This window comes from Tachypleus tridentatus, chromosome 10 (assembly GCF_004210375.1).
Source record: "Tachypleus tridentatus isolate NWPU-2018 chromosome 10, ASM421037v1, whole genome shotgun sequence".
Classification (NCBI taxonomy): Eukaryota; Metazoa; Arthropoda; class Merostomata; order Xiphosura; family Limulidae; genus Tachypleus; species Tachypleus tridentatus.
In genome coordinates, this window is record NC_134834.1 from 185663254 (window position 1) to 185684659 (window position 21406).

The 21406-nt window shown below is 32.9% G+C and overlaps 1 protein-coding gene across 3 annotated transcripts in view; it reads left to right on the forward strand.

Moving 5' to 3' along the window:
• Positions 1-21166, forward strand: part of LOC143231123 (endothelin-converting enzyme homolog) — a 55705-nt gene extending 34539 nt beyond the window's left edge. For all 3 annotated transcript variants that reach the window (XM_076465735.1, XM_076465736.1, XM_076465737.1), the window contains exons 10-19: positions 1505-1582; positions 2403-2506; positions 9812-9870; positions 10186-10237; positions 13523-13590; positions 13961-14085; positions 15019-15084; positions 16949-17035; positions 17828-17904; positions 19099-21166. In XM_076465735.1, coding sequence (XP_076321850.1) covers positions 1505-1582; positions 2403-2506; positions 9812-9870; positions 10186-10237; positions 13523-13590; positions 13961-14085; positions 15019-15084; positions 16949-17035; positions 17828-17904; positions 19099-19198 — 816 coding nt within the window. In that variant the 3' untranslated portion in view covers positions 19199-21166. The remainder of the gene's footprint in view (positions 1-1504; positions 1583-2402; positions 2507-9811; positions 9871-10185; positions 10238-13522; positions 13591-13960; positions 14086-15018; positions 15085-16948; positions 17036-17827; positions 17905-19098) is intronic.
• Positions 21167-21406: the final 240 nt, after the last annotated feature.

Consider the following 21406-nt stretch of genomic DNA (forward strand, 5'->3'; position numbering starts at 1 on the left):
CACCCCAATCCTGAACTCTGTGTTGGTGAAGTTGTGCTACCCATGGTCTCTGAGACAAAGTTCTTGGGGCTTATCTTTGACCATAAGCTAACCTTTATACCACACATCAAGCAGCTACAGGTCAAATGTACAAGAGTACTGAACATCCTTCGTATCCTATCTTCCACCACTTGGGGAGCAGATTGATGTTTTATGCTAAAAATGTATAGTGCTCTTATTCGTTTGAAACTAGACTATGGATCTCTGGTCTGTGGCTCTGCCAGGACCTCAGTCTTAATGATGCTGGACTCCATTCATCATTAGGGACCTTGGCTCTGTACCAGGGATTTTTCCAGTCAAGAGCTTGAACACGGAGTCTTTTGAACCTTCTCTACACCTCTATTGTTTGCAACTGTCTTTACTGTATGCTTTGAAACTTAGATTCTTACCACAGCATCACTCCTGGGGTTGTGTTTTCCTTATTCAGTAGGCCATGCTTTTTCAGAACAGATGATCTGCCATTGTTCTTTTTGGCCTTCATATCCAGGTGCAGTTGGATGAATTGGGCTTGTCCTTGGATAACATTGCTGTGTCCACTTGTCAGCCCATCCCACCATGGCTTATTACAATCCCCAAATGTGACCTTTCGTTAAGTCATTTTAGAAAAGCAGATATTCCCTCTACAGTTTTTGTGTCCACTGCTGAACTGTATCCCATTTCTTTTGTCCTTCATCACAAAGAAGCTAAGTGGTATTCGAATTGCACTATTTATACTGACTCACTCAGTTCTCTACTGACTTTGGAATTGTGTCACGTTAGTTCTCTTCCTGTTCTTGCTAATATTCAAAACTGACTGAACAATTTCTCTTTAACATCTACTTCTATCCATTTCTTCTGGATACTAGACCACATTGGTATTAGCAGGAATGAGCTCACTGACCTTGCAGCTAAGTCTGTCTGCTCTGTTCCTATCACTACTGTACTTGTTCCATATATGGACTATGGTCCTGTATTCAATGCTCGGCTCCATGGCAGTTGGTAGTTGAATTGGAGTGAGCAATGTGAAAACACACTTTTCTAAATAATACCTTCTATTGGACTTTGGCCTTCTTGTTTCTGTAAGGATCAGAAAGAGGAAGTTGTCCTAACTAGACTATGCATTGGTTGTAGTTTTTTAGCTCATTACTTTTTTTTAATCTGGGACTGATGCACTCAGGTCACAATAAGCCACATTTTACAGTCTTGCCATTAGTCATCCCAACGAGTTATAATTATGTTACAGAAAGTCCTTTACAACTTGTATTACTGTAGTTTCTCTCTCACTGCTGTAAACTAGATATAAAAATTGGATTTAATGTTATTTATGTTTTAAATTCAACAATTAAACTTTGTTTTACCTTGATTCCTTTTTATGAATTTTAATAACTTTTAACTGGATGTTTGGCACAGATATCCTAATTGCTTTGCATCATAAAACACCAAACCAACCAACCTATAATATGTATTTATTTATTTTCTTTTTAAGATTCTGTCATCACCTGTTTTGATTGGTTACCCTGATCTTATACTGAATGAAAATGATATGATAGACTACCATGTAGAGGTAGGTATATCTTAAATTGTGTAACCTATATTGAGAATGATATGACAGATTACCATTGAGAGGTAGATTTATCTTAAATTGTATAGCCTACATTTTTTTGTCGTCATTATTTGCAAGGATATTCATCTGTTTAATGTATAGTTTTTCAAAAATCCTGATTTGTGTAAAAAGTCTACATTGTTATTTATCTGTTTTTTTCTAGTCTGCTTGTGTTTGTCTGGAACTTTTCCCACACATTTCTTGATTGAACAGTAAGAAAATTGTCCAAGGAGTCCAGATAACATGTTGGTTTTTTAATTCAGAACCACTTTACCTGTTGTTTCATGAAACTTTTCGATGCTATGAGTATTTTACACGCTGGTATAATGTTCTTGTTGTCACATGATTACTGGCTTTGATTTTAACTACTTCTTTTTTTTTTTTGTTAAGTATTTCACACAAACAACACTTATCCTGACTGTAATTTCCTAAAACAATATTACACAAAATAGAATTCCCATGGGTTCTTTTGACTAACTTAGGGTTAAAATATACATGTTAAATTTATGGAAAAACCATACGCTTATTACTTTTTGAAGATGTATTCAGATGTTTCTGCATAATCAGCTAAGTTTGCTTTTGTTACAACTTTACATTTATTTTGTTGTAACTTCAGTTAGTTTCATAGACTGCTATATTTTCAAAGCCAGATTGGTACTAACCTTATTTTCTCTTGCTTGAAAAGCACTTAAAATAAGCAACAAACAGCTGCTGTTAAAATCAAATATTTTAAAGAAATTCATTGTTCAGATAGAACTTTGTTTCATTGTTTTTTTTCCAGTTAGTTGTACAAACTGAATATCTGGAGAATATTTTTGCTGGAGAGTATTTTCTTCGAGAGAAGAAAAAGGATCTTTTAATAAGTAGTCCTGATCCAGAACACAGGTGAGAACATTGTTAAAGTGATACATATCAGAGTTGTATATCAAACAAAAGGAGGAGGTAAGCAGTATTATCAAATTACATTAAACAAAAAACATAGTGAGCTTGAATTAATGTTATCCAAAGGAGAGCTAGAAAGGTTTTCAGCAAATTACTTCTAAACAAAGTATTTTTTTCAGTCTTGAAATGTTCTATTATTTACAAATTTTGTAAGTAAACGATACATATTTCAGGTTTTCATTAATGTTTTGTCCCTTGATAGTATAGTGTAGGTAAATGTGTTACAAGGAAACTTCAACTAAAAAACTGAGAAAGGTTAGTAACATAAGATTAGTTTTGAGAAAATTTGAAGTGAGATGGTTTGTGTCATTAATATAATATTGTCTATCACATTTTGTATTTTTTTGTAAAATTTGTGTAATGTTTGATTGCAAATTAATTTTTATTACAAGAAAGAATAATCTTTATTTTGTTTCTTCTAAAGCATTTGTATTTCTTGTCCATATAATGCTTTTGTTAACTTTGTGTGTGTTTCTTTTTCGTAGTTAGTTGGAAAAGGTTAATTTTTGGTTAACTTGCAGTATTATTTTCCTTAGAAAAACTTTTGAGAAACATCTAGTTCTTTAATACATTACACATCAATAGTGCAGTACGTGAAATAGATGCTAAATAATAAGAAATTAAAGAGATTGGTGGGTGGAGATATTCTGATATGGAATATTACCTCCTCTCACATAAATATCTATAACTGTTAAGTGCTGCCTTCTATGTGCAAAAATGTTTTTGCAACAATTTTCGAGCACCCATGTACCTTACAATTAACTGGTTTAAATGCATCTTGCATATAAAGTGTTATGCAACAACCCTCCACCAATAAGAGTGTGACATTTTCCTGAAGCATGTGGCTTCCTCTATTTGATTCTATGAAAGTATTATTTCTTGTTTTGCAGTACTCCTGTAATGACTTTTTTTTTTGTTTTCAAGTAGGTATTTTTTGTTTTATCCTTTTTTTCTGATTTTAGATAACTTCCCTGCTTTTAATTTTTTTTCTCATCAAACAATTGCATTTGATTTTTATTGTTACACAATGAATTCCATAATAATATTATCCACTTGCACACTTACACAGGCTGCAGGTGTGGATGAATTATCTTTGGACTTATTGGCTTGCAACTTTCCAAGGTTATCCACATAGATCCTGAAGGTTTTTTTGAGGGATAGCCTCTTTCTGATTTCCTCCACATTGGCATGTTTCTCTTTGGTTCTCCCCTTACATAAATGGTTTCTGTTGTTGGGAAATCCTGTAGAAGGAATGCTGCCTTGTTCAAAGTTTGTTGGCTGCCTATTTATCTACTACTCTGGGATTTATATGAGGTTCCTTTTCTACAACAGTAGTAATATTCATGAGACTCTGGAATCCCATGTGGAGTTGGTGTAATAACAAACTACCCTTTCTTTGGTGGATTGTTTATCTCATATGAATGTGATAGTCATCCTTATCTGCATATTTTTATCTCGTTATTTGAACCATTGGTAGTTTATCAGTTTTGTGTCCTGTTGTTTTGGCTTTCTTCTGTCCTGTATATTTTATGTTGGGTGGTTGAACCTTTTGCCTGCCATTTGCATGATGGAGGTTTGCTGTTCCATGACCTTACTGCTCTTTCCGTTGCAGCTTTCGAGGTTCTATCACTTTTTGGATGTGGTCTTTCATGAAAGCCCTTATCCCCTTTGGTCAAGCACATATAATGTTTCTTTAGTGGACTCTGCACAAACAATGGAATATTTTATGAGATTCATTGGATGCTTCTCTTTCCCATGTAGGCAACCTGCATTGGTGGTTGGAAAAGGATAGCACATCAGTGGTTGTTCCATTTCCTGTTCCATCAGTGTTCTTGTACTCAATTTTATTTTTTTCACTTATTTTTCAAGACTTAATTCCTTCTCCTAATTAGTCTGTGGATGTTATTGGTTGAATTTATTTACTATTGATATTTCATGTAATCCATGATGACGAGAAAACCCACTTGTAAAGAAAAATATATGTGTAAAAACAGCTGGTATGGGTAGAGAAAATTCTATGAAGAGGAGCAAACAATGTTTCAACCTTCTTCGGTCATTGTCAAGTTCACAAAGAAAGAAAAAGGTAATTGACAGTCAGCTGACCACATGTTTGAAGGCAGTTGTGTAATTGAGTGTAAGAATGTAGAGGGTGTGCTTAGATGTTGGATTATATTTATTAATATAGGTATAAAGTTGTTTCTTTGTATTGGTTTATTTTGGGTTTTAGTTGTATAAGTAAGGCTTCTTTAATTTTGTGTTTGTTTGTTTGTTTCTTTATTTAGCATTTGAGTGTTTTCTATGGTTATATTGGGTTTATTTGACTTGCAGTGTTCGAAAATGTTTGAAGGTGACTTTTTGTGTTCTTTGAATCTGGCTTCCATTTTTCTCTAATATAGAGGTCATGGCAGTTATCACATTGTATTTTATAAATAATGTTGGTGTGGTGTTTGTCATTGTAGTTTTTACATAGTATGGACATAAGTTTTGTGCCTGGTTGTTGAATAAATTTGGTATTAACTAGGATGTCATATTTTGTTACTAATTTTTGCCAAATGTTGGTTATTTTTCTGCTGTTGTTAGGAATATATGGTATGCAGCCTTTTATGGTTTCGAGATTTTTTAAATCCTGAGGTATATTCACTTTTGTTGGTTGATTTTGCTTTTTGTCTAGGTGTGTGTATATAATGTTTTCAATGGTTTGTGGAGGAAACTTACTGATGTTGATGAAGTATTGTTTTATTTTGTCTAATTCATCATTAATTTTATGTGATGAGCATAGTTTTATAGCTGTGTTTATTTGGTTTCTTAGTATGTTGAGTTTTTGTTTTGTTTCATGTGCTGAGTACCAAGGAGGCCTGGCATGGCCAAGCGTGTAAGGCTTGCGACTCGTAATTCGAGGGTCGCAGGTTTAGCGCGCCCCAGTCGCGCTAAACATGCTTGCCTTCCCAGCCGTGGGGGTGTTATAATGTGACGGTCAATCCCACTTTTCGTTGGTAAAAGAGTAGCCCAAGAGTTGGCGGTGGGTGGTGATGACTAGCTGCCTTCCCTCTAGTCTTACACTGCTAAATTAGGGACGGCTAGCACAGATATCCCTCGAGTAGCTTTGTGTGAAATTCAAAAACAAACAAACAAACAAAACAAGAGTACCAAGGAATGTATAGTCCAGTATGGGTGATTTTTCAGTGGATTCCTGTTTTAAATTGTGTATCGGTTCTTGTAATTTTGAGGTTAAGAAATGATATTTGATTGCTTCCTTCCAGTTCATGTGTGAAATTAATGTTGAGAAGTATAGAGTTAATATGATTGTAAAAATTAAGTGTGTGTTCTGTAGATGTGAATCTCACAATCGTGTGGTCTACATATCTGTACCAATATAGTGGTGGATGTAATGCTGTGTTAATTGCTTGTGTTTCAACTTGTGCCATAAAAATATTGGCTAGAACTGGTGATACTGGGTTGCCCATGCTTAGGCCATTTGTTTGTATATAGTTGTGGTTGTTGAACGTGAAGTTTGTCTTCATCATGGTGAATTATATGAGGGTTACTAATTGGTTGCTGGGAATGTCTATTGATGGGTTAGTGTCTCGGAAATAGAGTTCTATATCAGCAGAAAAATAACCAACATTTGGCAAAAACTAGTAACAAAATATAACATTCCAGTTAACACCAAATTTATTCATAAACCAGGCACAAAACTGAGGTCTATATTATGTAAAAACTATACTGACAAATACCACACCAACATTATTTATAAAATACGATGTGATAACTGCCATGGCCTCTATATTAGAGAAAAAAGTAGAAAAATGGAAACCAGATTCAAAGAACACAAAAAGTCACCTCCAAACATTTTCGAACACTGCAAGTCAAATAAACACAATATAACCATAGAAAACACTCAAATGCTAAATAAAGAAACAAACACAAAATTAAAGAAGCCTTACTTATACAACAACTAAAGCCCAAAATAAACCAATACAAAGAAACAACTTTATACCTATATTAATAAATATAATCCAACATCTAAGCACACCCTCTACATTCTTACACTCAATTACACAACTGCCTTCAAACATGTGGTCAGCTGACTGTCAATTACCTCTTTCTTTCTTTGTGAACTTGACGATGACCAAAGAAGGTTGAAACATTGTTTGCTCCTCTTCATAGAATTTTCTCTACCCATACAAGCCATTTTTACTTGTATATGATGTTTTATGTACTTCATATCAGTCCTTTTCTTTTTCTTTTTTTTTCTTTATTTGGATAGATTTTTTCTTCCATCCCTCCTATTTTCCTTCCTTTTATTTCCTGCTTTTGTCATCAGCAGTAGATAAACTGCTGTAAACCATTTACATTCTTTGTTGTTATGTTGCCCAACGTGGCTTCATTCTGCATCATCTGTTCCCACCTATTCATTTCTTGACAGACATCTTCTGTTTGTGACTTTTCTCCTTCCTTCTTGATCATTTGGGTTTGGGTTTTAATTCTGTTGGATTATTCTTTCTTACCTTTTATTTCCTGTAATTTGTTCCAAATGTATTCTCAGACACTTTACCTTTTCCTTGATGTCTCATCTCCAGAGTCTTGGAGGAAATTCTTCAATTGGGCATGTGGACTACCCCCATTACCTTTGTATTTCACCATCTGCATCAGATCTGAGTCTTTTTCTTTGGGTTATTGGCTGCTACCTTCAAAATCTTCAGAATTAGCAAGAGACTGTGATTGAGTAAGTTGTCTTTTATATATATATCTTTTCTTTTTTAGAGATGATTTTTTTTTTTACTGTCTGAAATCCCCTCTGTGGTGAGTGGTATCTGACCAGGTATGCTTCTCATTGTCAACTCCACACTGCCAGGCCATTTTACTGCTTATTTCTAATTTACTTGGCCAAGGAATTCTCACTGTTGAGATGGGGTGTTCCATATGATAGTTTGTAAGTTTTCCTCTTATTTGCTTCATTAATATGCCCAGTCTGGACCTTACTCACCCATGGTAAAGCAAAATGGGATAGCTGCCCATCCCTGCCATTCCTTCAATTGAATAATTCAGGTATGGTCTACTTTTCAAAATAGGGTTTCCATAGTCACCCGTTGCACTAGCTCTAGTGTTGATGCTTCTCTGGATTCTCCACTGCTTGTTTTTCAGGTGCAGTATAGGAGACTTTTACCACCTTTCAGTTCCAAGTTGCTAGGGTGTTGAGAGTAGTGAGGTGGTGTGTTGCTGGTGTAGATGATATGTCTTCCAATCTTATACTTCATTTTTGTACAGATTTATCTGAGGGGGTGTTGCAGCTATGGAGTGAGTAGTTAGAATTGCAGTTCATCCTTTTGATTGGGATTCCTCATCCTACCCCACATGGATGTTAGTACCCAGTTACCAATCTACATAAGTCCTTACACAAATATTTTAGGTGTATCTGTTTCCTGACTCAGTTTTACTCTTGTTCCTTCTATCTGTATTGTGGGCTGTGGTAGTAGAACTTGAAACATAATACGATTCTTCTTCTTGCATTAATCCCTTGAGAATTTGCTTATATCGCGAATGATACTATGTTGGGGGTTGTTCTGTGCAGATTGGTTTTGAATGGGCAGGTTCACATTATAGATACACCTTTACCACTTTACGGAGTGTTCAGTTGTTGGGTTCCTAGATTAGGCAAACAATTTCTCACATTATCATGTGTTCCCCTTGCACATAAGTCAGGGTTACGAGATTATCCATGGTCTGCCAAACTTGAAGTGGAGACTGTATGATCTTCTTTCCTCTTCCCAATCCTTCCAACCAGATGACAAGGTTTTGGATTGTAGTTGATGTACCAATGGTATGATCATTATCCTTCTTCCATGTGGATGTTGGTTCCCAGTGGTCTGGGTTTTGGAGGCAGTTTATTTTCTGTGTACAGTCTGTCATGCCTTAAACATTATACACCTGGAGTCACATCTTTTTACTTCCACCCTCATTCTGGTACTATATGCAATAGAGATTTGTTATATTATGGTTCAGATTCCTGTGTTACTACTGTCTCTCATAGGGATTTCCTCCTGCCTTTTTTTTCTGCAACACCTCATCACACACTAGGCAAGGAGTAACCCTGGTGTGGATGTGGTGCAGTCTTCCACATGTGAGGATCTATTCTTTTAGGGTGTTCCTTGAACACGTTGTTTTTCTCTCACCCTGATCCCTCCACCCCTTCATTGTGGTATTCTAGCTATTTATATGATTGAAGGTAATGTACTGTATTAGAAATGATAATTTTCTTACACTGACAATATATTTCATACAGGTACTGACCTTCTTACTTTCTACCCTTCCTCCCCACTGAAAACTGTTGCTTCTTCTATTTTCAGCCCTAGCTCAAAGTGATAGTTCAGTATAATTGAATACAGGGAGTCATGTGCTTCAGGAGAGTGTTGTACTTTCATTGGTGGAGGTTTGTCCTGTGATGATTTGCACGTACGTGTGATGCATGTGAACCTGTTGATTGTAAGGTATGTAGGAGATCGAGGCTTATGGCGTGCAAAACATTTTTTTCAGATATAGTGGAGCACTGACAAAGAATAGCTATTTGTGTGACTTGAGGTAACTGCTGGAAATGTATTTTCAGTGTAGAAAAATTATAACATTCCTAAGGAATTAAACAGCTTGTTGGATGGAGATATTTCATAAAGAATTAAACAGCTTGTTGGATGGAGATATTTCCTAAAGAATTAAACAGCTTGTTGGATGGAGATATTTCGTAAAGAATTAAACAGCTTGTTGGATGGAGATATTTTGTGAAGAATTAAACAGCTTGTTGGATGGAGATATTTCGTGAAGAATTAAACAGCTTGTTGGATGGAGATATTTCGTGAAGAATTAAACAGCTTGTTGGATGGAGATATTTCGTGAAGAATTAAACAGCTTGTTGGACGGAGATATTTCGTGAAGAATTAAACAGCTTGTTGGACGGAGATATTTCGTGAAGAATTAAACAAGTTCTGCCCCCTTCCCCTTTTTTAAGTGTGTACACAGATGTAGATATTTATTGTGTGTTTACTGAGTAAGTGATGTCATGGCAGCTAATTTAACACATTGTTGGACTCATTATTGATGATATGTTAATCTAGTTATTTGTTTAACTGTATTGTCTAGTATCATTGCTGGTACATTATTTACTTATGCTTTAACATTCAGTTTTTGTTTGTTTTATGTTTATAACTCCAAATCAGCATTTGTTTTGACTTTTTAACTTGTATATTTTAATTCAAGTTGGACTTTGATTCCTCAGTCAGTGGATGCTGTATACAAATATTCTGGTAACCAATTAAGTAAGTATTCATATACATTGTTTGTTTACTTATTTATACCAATTTACGTTGGACTTTGATTCATAATCAGTAGATGCTATATATAAATATTCTGGGAATTTATTCAAACTCCAGTTTGTTATTTATTGTGTAGCAAACATACTGCAAGATACACTGATTGGTTTGTTAATAAGTTCAGGAATAAATACAGTGCTTTGTAGCTGGTGTAATTTTCTACATGTTCACTCCTGTTTTGTAAATGTTGTTGTGAGTTGCAGTTTTTCTAATTTTCATTGTTTTGAGTTAAACACAGAATGTATTTCATTCTCATTTCAGTTGTACCTGCAGGCTTGTTAACTTCCTATTTACTTGAAGCTGAAAAACCTTTGTAAGTCTTATCTTTTGTTTCAGATGTCACTTTAGTTCATGTTTATATATTAACTTCTCATGTATTTTAAAGACATTAAGGTGAGTGTATTTATTAGCCTACTGTTTTTAATATTTAAGTTTTGGTTTTGTTAGAATGATTTTAATTGCCACTAACGAACATCAACAAATTTTCTTACAAGTCCTCAGTTATTTTAAAAAATGATACTTGATTATTAAATTGAATATTATGCATTTGAAAAACTCTCATTTTAAACATATGTAGCTCAATGGAGTTTGAATAAGTGTAGTTAGACAAAGATGCATGTTATGGTCATCTCTAAGTATTAAATGTATGTAACTAGATAGAGATCTGTAAATGTTAAATACATACAGATAGATAAGGACTTTTCAAGTGATCATTTTAAGTATTAAATATATATGTTGTACAGTAGAATCTTAAGGTGAACCACATGTAACATATTTTTAATGTAATTGGCTCTACACATGAAGCATGTGTACCTGTTAGAAATAAACTGTAATATTACCTCCATTAAATATTTGTTTATAAACAAAATATCCACATATCAACTAGTTGAGTTATGTTGTATAACTCAGAACTACATAAGAAAAATACCATGAGATGTAGATCTGTCTGTAGATATAGTTTGTATGTCCTGACTTTGTTAATATAAAGTGAATAAAGATGTCACACAGTGTACAGAGGTATATTTTAGAGATAACACTTTGTAGGTTATGTAATCTTATAATCAAAGTTGTGTTGTATAACAGATTATGTCCTAACTAAAGTTGCAATAGATTTTAAAATATCATATCCTTAATGGTAGAAAATAAGATATTATTACATTACAGTGCATAGTGCTGTATGTATTGTGAACATAAATTATTTTTGACCCCTTATACTGGTATTTTATATTCACTTACATGTCCTTTAGTAGTATAAATAAGGACCAAAATTCACCAGAGTTTCATGTATAAATCAAAAGGTAACAGTTTATGCAGTCTGTTGGTGTGGGATGTGTACTTGTTCTGGTGATTAGATACCAGTCATTGTCATGGTTAATAGCCTGTATGATCATCAAAGCTTAGTTGATACTTCTTTTTGTTATTTTATCTAGATACTATAATTTACTAACTAGCTTTTATCCAGTCATTTAGAAAGGTTCTGCGAAAGACCATTTCTGTGATGACAGTGACTATAATATATTAACTCTTTCAACTTTTACTACACATGACAAAGTTTTAGTGTCTTACATTCAAAATTTTGTTACATTACCTTTTGTTTGTTATACTAATTAGTACAGCTTAAAATATTAGTTAACAATCCATATTTTACTAGTGTTTAAGTTTTAAGCTTCTAATTCTCCAAGGAAATATTTGTAAAAGTCCTGAATTTTCTCTATGATGATACACATAACATTTTCTCTAGGCATCTTGTCTTCTCTAATTTTTTCCCATCCCTTGAAAGAGTAAGAAATTGACAGCAAATTACTCACAATAGCATCATTATTGTTTGGACAAACCAAAATTTCTATAGCCCTCAATGTTGTTTGGTTACAGAATTATCAATAAAAATCAAACCCTTCCTACCATGCCCACCTGTCATATAACCAATAGAAAGTTGAGGTTTTCAGCTGTCAAATGATTTGTTGCATAATAGTGTGTTCTGAACAGATAATTGTCATTTTTGGTCAGAGTATAAGCAATGTTCCTGTGAGAAATTTAATGACTGGGTTTGATGAATTTATAATGGCTTTTGTGGTATACTTAGAAATCCAGAAAAATTATGAGAGAGGGGAAATTATCTACTTTTTATATGTTATTAGTCCATGTTCTTTGGTGCATTACAACCATTAGTATAAAAAGTAGGCTTTAATATCCTTAACAATCTACAGCAAGAACAAATAAGATTGGATAAGTACTTCTTGTTTGTCATGTTTATTTATTATTATAGAAGTAACTAAAATGTAAAAATAGAAATTTTTTAGGTTAGTAAAATAATAATAATATAATGTTTCATGAGGCAAGTGTACGGGTAATGTAATTTAATAGCATAATGTGAGTGATTTACAATTTATAATGGCATGGAGAGTAGTTAGACATTGCTCAAAGGGCATTCAACTAGTCGATAAATCAAAACTTAATTATTAATAGATGTATGTTTTTTATGAACTTAAAGCTACTTATGATAACCGAATGTAGTTTCAAGTTGCAATTTGAAGTCATTCCACAAATAAAGGGGAGGGTAATTTATGATTTTTAGATTTTTATTGGTAGTTATAAGGTTGGTCAAACTGACCAGTTTTATTTTGGGTTATGGTGGAGAAAATAACAGATAAAATATAGTTTTACTGACAGAAAGATAACACAAATGAAATTTGAGATGAGAAAGCATGAAAATTCCTTTGTACGTGGACTATTCGAAACATACACTCAATAAATTCATGGACATATCTTGGTTTTATTTATTTAAAATACTTTCCAAAAGATATGATTTTTGTGTATGTGAAAGACTGCTAACTTTTGTAAAGATATGCATATTATATTGAAAGTTAACAAACAGTGTTAAATCTTTTAAGATCATAAATGTGTTCAAAAAGTCAGAAGGTTGATCAAATTGACTGAGCCCACATTGAAGGAATTAGAAGGGTGTTGGTCAAAGTTTTAGCCACATTCAAGTGAAGACCATAGATCCAGATCATTATGATTAAAATTCACAACATTTGCTAGTTATAAGTCAGAAGCACTTAATAACAGTGTGTTTTGATGGTTGACATGCACATTGTGGTATTAAAGAAATTGTTGAAGGTCCAGATAAGTCAGTTAGGTATATAATTAGTTTTTTTTCGAGTATAAGTAGCCAAGTTTGTATTCTCATAAAATGTGTCATCACACACACATTCTTTCTCTCAGGTAACTGGTCAGTTTAGTTCTCTTTCTATCATTTGGCAACAGTTTTGTTCTAATCCAGCTGTCACATTAATTAAGCTGGCAAGATATTGGGTAGAGCTGGTCAAAACTGCCAGTTTTAATTGTGATTTTTTTTTAAATAACCTGAATTGTTGGGCATTTGTGATTTAACTTTTGCCAAGTATTTTATAAAGCTTCATTGGGGAGCACAGCCAATAATCAAACTATAGTTTAATCAGTTGAAAAGAATAGTATTAGTTTAGGGATCATTTGAATGAAAAATTTTTGTATTTTAATTATGCTGAAAGGAGAAAAAATCTCATTTGAGGTGAATTTTTATAAAGTGATGTTCTTTATTGAAACTGTTTCCAAACAGAGCCTGGAGGTATGGTGCTTTGGGGACAAAGACGGCTAAACAAATGTTGCGTGCATTTGACGAAAAAGGTAAGCTAAACTGTTTTTGTTTGTAAACTAATAAAACATCTCTTCCTATACATGCTACTTTTACATAAAATAAAACTGGTAGTGTTTTTATTTATTTATAGGATCACTGAGATTGTCACACCAAGGTACAGAAGATTGTTCTAAAGTTTAGGTTAAAGTTATTTATGTTCTTATCCAGTATTCATGTTATTATATTTTTGACCTGGTACCCATTGACTCAGTGGTAAGTCTGAGGGCTTGTAATGGTAGAAATCAGTTTTTGTGGTGGGCAGAGTGAAGATAGCCTATTCTGTAGCTTGGTGTTTAATGAAAAAAACAAAGCTTTCACCTTAGTTATTTCATTTTCTAATGATTTATTTTTTGTGTCTAGGCATCCATTACAAAACAAATGGACAGTTAGAAAGTTGGATGACTAACTCTTCTTTGAAAGCCTACAAGGATAAAATTGACTGTTTGGAAGACCACATTTCCACGATGTCTTACGAGAACGTGAAGGTAAAGTCGTGAATAGGGAAAATGTGTGTGATATTTTTTACTTTTGTGTTAGCTGTGTTACTTTTGTAATATTCAGTGTTGGTATAGAAGTTTACCAGTCTGAGAATGAACCTATAACACTTCAGTGTTATGTCTGTAATATTCAATGCTCAGTATAAAAGTTTACCAGTCTGAGGATTAACTTATAACACTAGCATTGTCTGTATTTTGGTTGATGTATTGAAATTTTTTTTAACAAACCAGTAACATACAAAATATGCATAGAGTCAATTAATTCAGTGTCCTTACCTTTAACCCTTAAACAGCAGGTCTGTTCTAGGTGGCAGCATCAATAGATGATCGTTGCCATTTAAGGGTTAAGAAAATGTCTAGAAATATTTCAAATGTAGTTAACATCTCTTATAAAACTTGTGTGTCAAACACAATATATCTTCTCAATATATTATTAGTGGCTTGGAATTGCATTAATACTATAAAACTATAGTCTGGTAGTAGGAGGCCCAGCATGGCCAGGTGGATTAAGGCGTTCGACTCGTAATCTGAGGGTCGTGGGTTTGAATCCTGGTCGCACCAAACATGCTCGCCCTTTCAGCTGTAGGGGCATTATAATGTGATGGTCAATCTCACTATTCAATGGTAAAAGAGTAGCCCAAGAGTTGGTGGTGATGACTAGCTGCCTTCCCTCTAGTCTTACACTGCTAAATTAGGGATGGCTAGTGCAGATAGTCCTTGAGTAGCTTTGCACGAAATTCAAAATAATAACCGTCTGGTGGTTTGATTTGAAACTTATGTTTTGCAACATTGGACACTGTTTATAAGAGTAACCTACTCAGCCAGTAATACCATGTGAAGTTAATGTACCAACTATGTTTTCTGTGATGAAGTAAATCTTAAGTGAATCATTATATTCAAGTGAAATTGTTGATCTTGCAGATAAACTCGGAGTGGTTGGGTGGAAAAGCTCTTACTGATATTGGTAGTGTGAAACTGGCATACCAGGTAATTACACCATTGTTAATAGTTATTAGTTTCGTTACTGATTTAGTTGAAGGATATCATGAATGGATCTTGTGCATATGTAAAGGGTGCGATAAATTTTTTTTTTTCTTTCATTCAATCTCAATCAAATGTAAACAGATTGGATCCTTAAAATTTGTTGTCCAAAGAATAGTCTAAATAGCTTAGACTTAGAAAAATTGTATAATTTTCTGCTACCAGTTTACTTTAAAGAGCTTGATTTAAGGGAAATAATATTGTTTGCAGTGTTTAAATATATATATGTGTTGGTAATAATGATGTAATTTATCTGTTTGTAACCAATATATTTACTATATATCACATCTTGAGTATCAAGACGTTTGCCTCATGTCACACTTTCAGTTTCAAGATGGTCACCATGTGTCACATTTTTAGTATCAAAGAATAGATATACATCAATAGGCATGTTATTTGTTACTGTCCTAAAATGTTGAGTGTAGTGAATGTGTTATTTATCAAAGCATTTCTTTTTCTGATTTTGCACTGGTTAGGATCAAACTGGATTAATGTCCCAAGTAAGGTACCTCTGGACTCAGTCTTAGGACCTTTGCTTTTTTGTTTTACATTAAAGAACAATTAATAAATTACTTAAAGTTGCAGCTGATATTTAAGGTTTTGGGTGTTCCTGGCTGTAAGGAAAATGTGTCTTATTTACAAAAGGATTTAGTTCATTTAGTGAGATGGGCAAATATGTGGCAGATGGGTTTTAATTATAATAAATGTGAGATACTGTAGATGGGTTATCATAATTTGAATTATGAGTATAATTTGGATAGGAATAACCTTCACACTCTTATGAAGGAAAGGGATCTTGGTGTAATAGTTGATGAGTCTCTAAAGCCTTCAAAGCAATGTTCTGTTGCTATTGTTAAGACAAATAGGATTTTAGGTTGTTTCTATTGAATATGAGTCTAAAAAGCTATAATTTCATTGTATAGGTCACTGATTAGGCCACATTTGGAATATTTTGTTCAGTATTTGGAGGAAAGATATCGAATTATTGGAAATGGTTCAGAGAAGGGTTACTAGAATGTTGCCTGGGATGGAGAGGTTCAAATTTGTTTTCTCCTGAAAAAAAAAAAAAAAAAAAGTTGGTGGGGGGGGGGCATCTGAGGTGTTTAAGATTGTAAAGGGAATTGATACTGTTGATGTATCATCTCTTTCCATATACAACAGCAAGAATAGTGGGACTAGGGGACACAAATACAAATATTTGAAAAGTGTTGGGGTCATCTTCAACTAAGATATTTTTCTAAGAGGATATTTTTTTTAATTAATTTAGTTTAATGTGCAACAGCCAAGATGGACCAGTAGGTCCCATATTATCCCAAAACATTGTTATTCAATATGATAATGTAAGCTACATGTTAACTGAGTGATTTAAACCTTGTGTGGCAGGATTATTAATCAGATGCAATTTAGTTGCAATAAAACAATAAGATTAAGTATAAACAGATGTGTGCTATTACAGGCCATAAGCTACGTAAGATAAACAGTTGTAGTTTTCTGTTACAATCAGTAATAATTTTAGGAAGAAAAAATGGTAAGTTATATTTTATTTAATTTTGTTTAAGGTTGGTCAAGTTGACAATGTCGGTATTCAGATTAAGAAAAGAGCAACCAGCACTCTTGACTCCATGTATTCATGGACAAATTTTCAGTAAAATACTTACTTGAAAAATCTGTTTTTTGTGTACAAAAGTCTTTCAAGTTTTGTGAAGGTACAAAAATCATATTAAACATTGTTATAGAAACTTTAGTGGTTACAAGATTGGTCAGATTGACCAACTCCTTCTGGAAAGAGTTAAATGGATATTTTTTGTAGGCATACAGAAGACAAGTTACAGACAATACTTTGCTTTTCCCAGGTGTTGGTAACAGTGACAGTCTGTTTTTTATATCATATGCTCAGGTAAGTGAATACTAGAAACAAGTTATAATTCACAATTTCAACTAGTTGGAACTGTTGCATGAAATCATGTTGGAGAATATTAGTATTGGTTGGGCTCTGCCCTACATTTAAGTATATTCATAAACTAGAACTGATAAAATGTCTTGCTTTTTCTATGAAGTAACAGTTACTTCAATTGGAATCAGTTTTGAGTAACAATCTGTGAAACTGAGATCTGAGTATTTGATTTATGGCAAGAAAATATGAGAATCCATTATACATTCCTTATCTCTGCTATGTTCTGAAACAAAACAGTGCCAGTGACAATAAATTAAATTGTACTTTGTAACATAAAGTCTTGAATTAAAAAAAACAACCAACAAATTAATAATAATTTCAAATTTGTAGGATTGAATAGCTTGCATTAGTTTTTTTTCTTGTGTAATATCCAATACAATCATCACAGCATAGCACTTAAACCTTCTATCTATATAAAGCATGAATACGTTTGTTTGCATCTTTGAAAGATTTTTCTCAACATACCTTTAATTTGTTTAGAAAAGTGCTTATATTTATGAAAGACCATTTTTGTTGTTTTTCCCCTCATATGTATTATTTTCTATTCTGTTGTAGTATCACAAATTTATGTGTGGGTTTTTCTTGTTTCCATCCAAAAGCTTGTATGTTTGCCTTTTGGGTGAACTGAAGCTTGAACATTGATCCTCAGTAGAATTCACTTTTCTATATTGCCTGTTTTAAATAATAGAATCTTTTACAAATATTTTCATTGTTTTAATTTCTTTCCCATTTCAGTCAATGTGTGAACTTGTGAAGATGAAAAAGGTTGAAAATTTGAAAAATGTTCTGCACAGTGTCCCCAACAAGATCAGGTAAAGTGTGTTTTAAGAAAGTTTATGTTACCATTTACAGTTCACTGGTCTTCTTGGAACTAGATACCTTGAAATAGTACATGGAGAGTAGATTGGTAAATGTGTTTCTTGACTTGATCTAATATAAATTAAAGCATACTTGTCATGTTTTAAAGAACCTCTTTACGTTTGTGTAGACTTATTAAAAATGGACAGTCTCTCAGGGAAAGAAGAAAAAAAAAGTTAAGCCTTTTTCTGAGTGCAACTCCTTTTGAAATCCTATAATAAATAAGTGGTAAAAGTTTAACTTGTAATACTTTATTTTTTTTATTTTTTACAACAAGATTTATTTCTGAAAAATATTGTGCTAATGCACACATTAGAAGAATATTAGACAAAACATTTGTGTTTTTAAATTTGTCATTGACTGTAAAACCATTTTCAAGTAAGGTGTATTTTACATTTTCCCATGTCTTCTTTTAGCTTTAATTCCACACTACCCAGAACTAGTAATCATTTTGGAGTAGATCTAATCTAGTTAACATAATACTGTTAATAATTAAGAAATAACTGCTTTTTAATAAAACAAATTCAAATATTACCACTTAATTTTCATTAATCAAACACCCCTTGTAAAAGACTGTTCATCAGTCCAAAAGCTTGAAAGTAAATAAACCTTTTTGAACATTTAAGTAAAAGAATGTGAGCTTATGAACAGTACATGTGTATTTATTTTCTCTTTGTTTATATTGAGAATTTCCAAAAATGTTGAGAGAATACCACAAACAGTTGTATGTTCCCCTTAATGTGTGAACAACCTGGTTTAACAGCTCTGTCATTGAATTTATTAAGCATAAAACACTACAATAAACTGTACATTATATTAAGAAAACAACTGAAATACACCCTGTTTACAGGTGAAACACTTGCTTCTGTGAAGTTGTTGCTAAACTTGTTTTGTGTCTGGAATTTTGTGATATTTTCCATAAAGCTGACATTAATAAGACTTTTTGTGTCCAGACTCTTGTGATATTTTCTGTGAAGCTGATGCTAATTTAGTTTTCTCTCTGGACTTTTGTGGTATATTATAGGTCAAGTTTAGAACGTTTTGTTATATTGATTTAATGTGACTATACGTTTTATCTGTAGTGTACAAGTGTCATTAATGTTAAATAAAGTATGAGTTTAATATGTTTTTGGATTGTTCCTCCATAGGGTAATGACCACACTGCAGCAACTACCTGAGTTCTCTAAAACATTCGGGTGTGATACTGGTTCAGAGATGAATCTACGTAATACTTGCCCAGTGTGGTGATCTGATAGAAGTTTTTATGGGGTTCCAAAGAGTGTTTTTTCTGCTGTTTTACTCTCTCTTCCATCATGTGCCAATAAGAAAACTGTTCACAATGTTGCTTATATTTTTCTACGTGTGAAACAAGTTATTTATCAAAAGAAGTGGAAAAGAAAAAAACCAGTTTCCAAACTTCTTATCTTGGAATTCACAATTTTTAATTATTCATATAAAAAATATACTTTTAACCAAGATTGTTTAATAAGTTACTTCCACCATGGAAGTTATTAATTGTAAAGTATTATACATGTTTTTTGTGCTATCACTTTGAATGTTTCATTTTCTGAAAGTTTGTAGGACCCTCTGTTGGAGTAAAATCATAACGTACCTGATGGTTACTCTATTCACATTTATTAAACATGTGTTACATCTACATACCCTTCATGTTACATTATTTAATGTTGATTTATGATACTTCATATGCTTATTTTTTCAACTGTAATTTGATGTATGCAAACTATGAAAAAGCCGTTGTTGGTATTCTGTGTAGAGGTAACTTCAGAATTATTTGAAATGGCTTGAATGTTAGTTTTTATATTTTCTTGGTGATATTTTTATTACAAGTGAGGAATGACGTCAGGGATTATTCAGGTCTTTAGAAAAATATCAAGAGCAAATTGTGTAAAATCTTACTTGGCTGTAGATGTTTTGTCTTTCACATTCTTGGTTAGTTGTTAATGGATCTTTCACACAAAAAAAAAGTTTAAAAATACCACTTCGAACGAGTTAAAGTATATTTCTCTGTTTGAGGTCTACATGTATAAATATTCGTGTAACTACAAAGGAAATGGCAACGTGAAGAAAAAACATATTCCCAGCTAGGCCTGATGTTGAACATTTTTGTTAGGCCTAAAAAAACCTTTGATTTTTTTTTTCCCTGCGTTGATGTTGTATACTTGTGTGTTAAGTAAAAAGAAATGTTCAGAAGTCAACTGACCTGATAGTTCAAAGTAAACTGTATACAGCCTTGTATTTTTCAAAAGCTCGTGGTACATTGGTTTTAAAATGGTTGTTAAGGTGGTTTGGTGGCTTTCAACTATTTTTCGTTTTTTTTTAAATAATTAATAAATTTTACTTCTGACTTGAAAAATTCCTGAAAGGTAATGAAAATTTCATTCGTTTCTGCTTGATATATCAAGTTAATAGACTGTTACTATTTTAAAAAGTTTTCTCATTAAAGAATGAGATTGCCTGTCTCAACCTTAGATTTCTTGCTCAACTTTGAGATAATGCGCTCAAAATTGGAACAAAATAATTTTGTACTGAAATTGTCTTGGAAGATATTTTGGTATTTTCTTATTATATATATATATATTCTTGTAAGAAACAAATCTTACAAAAGCTCAGTGTAAAATTAAGTTTTATATACTTTTAACTATCCAGCAGCTAGCTGTTCGTTCCTAATATTCTGTGAAGAAATATTATTTACAGTTGTTTTTACGTTTGTCTTCGTTTAACAGACATGGTTAACTTTGCTAATGTTTTAAGTAGGACGGAGATAATTTTGTCTGGCAGAATTTTGTGTTGATTTTTTACTAAATTCTTTTATCGACCAAGATTTTTTTTATGTGGATGTTTATACCTTTAATAGTGATCTTTTATATCGGAATTCACCGAAGTTCTTTAGTATATAATTTTTAGAATCGTGCAAACCACCGTGGGATTTGGCCTTTTTTAAGTTGTTGTTTATTTATCATTGCTTATTAAATCATTGGTGTGTCTTGTGTTCACGATGTATTAAGGGGTCCCACGTTTATGTTCGAGTTTTCTAGCTTTCCAAAACCTAGATTAAAATGACTTTTTGTGATTATGTGTTTTACGTAGTGGTGATTTTAACATTTTGTAAAACTAAAAAAAAAAAAAAAAATTTCATTGCAATAAACGTTTATGTCTTACATGTGGAAAGGATTTCAATAAAAACCTTAACATTTGTGTGTATATAGTTTTATTTTCAACTTCACTGCATGAAGGATGTCTGTCCGTCCTTCAAAAACTTGAAATGTGAATGTTCATGTGCGCAAAGTTATAATATTTATTGTCTAATAGGCTTACGGTCTGGCATAGCCAGCTAGGTTAAGTTGTTCGACTCGTAATCTGAGGGTCGCGGGTTCGCATCACGATCGAGCCAAACATGCTTGCCCTTTCAGCTGTGGGGGAGTTATAAGGTGACGG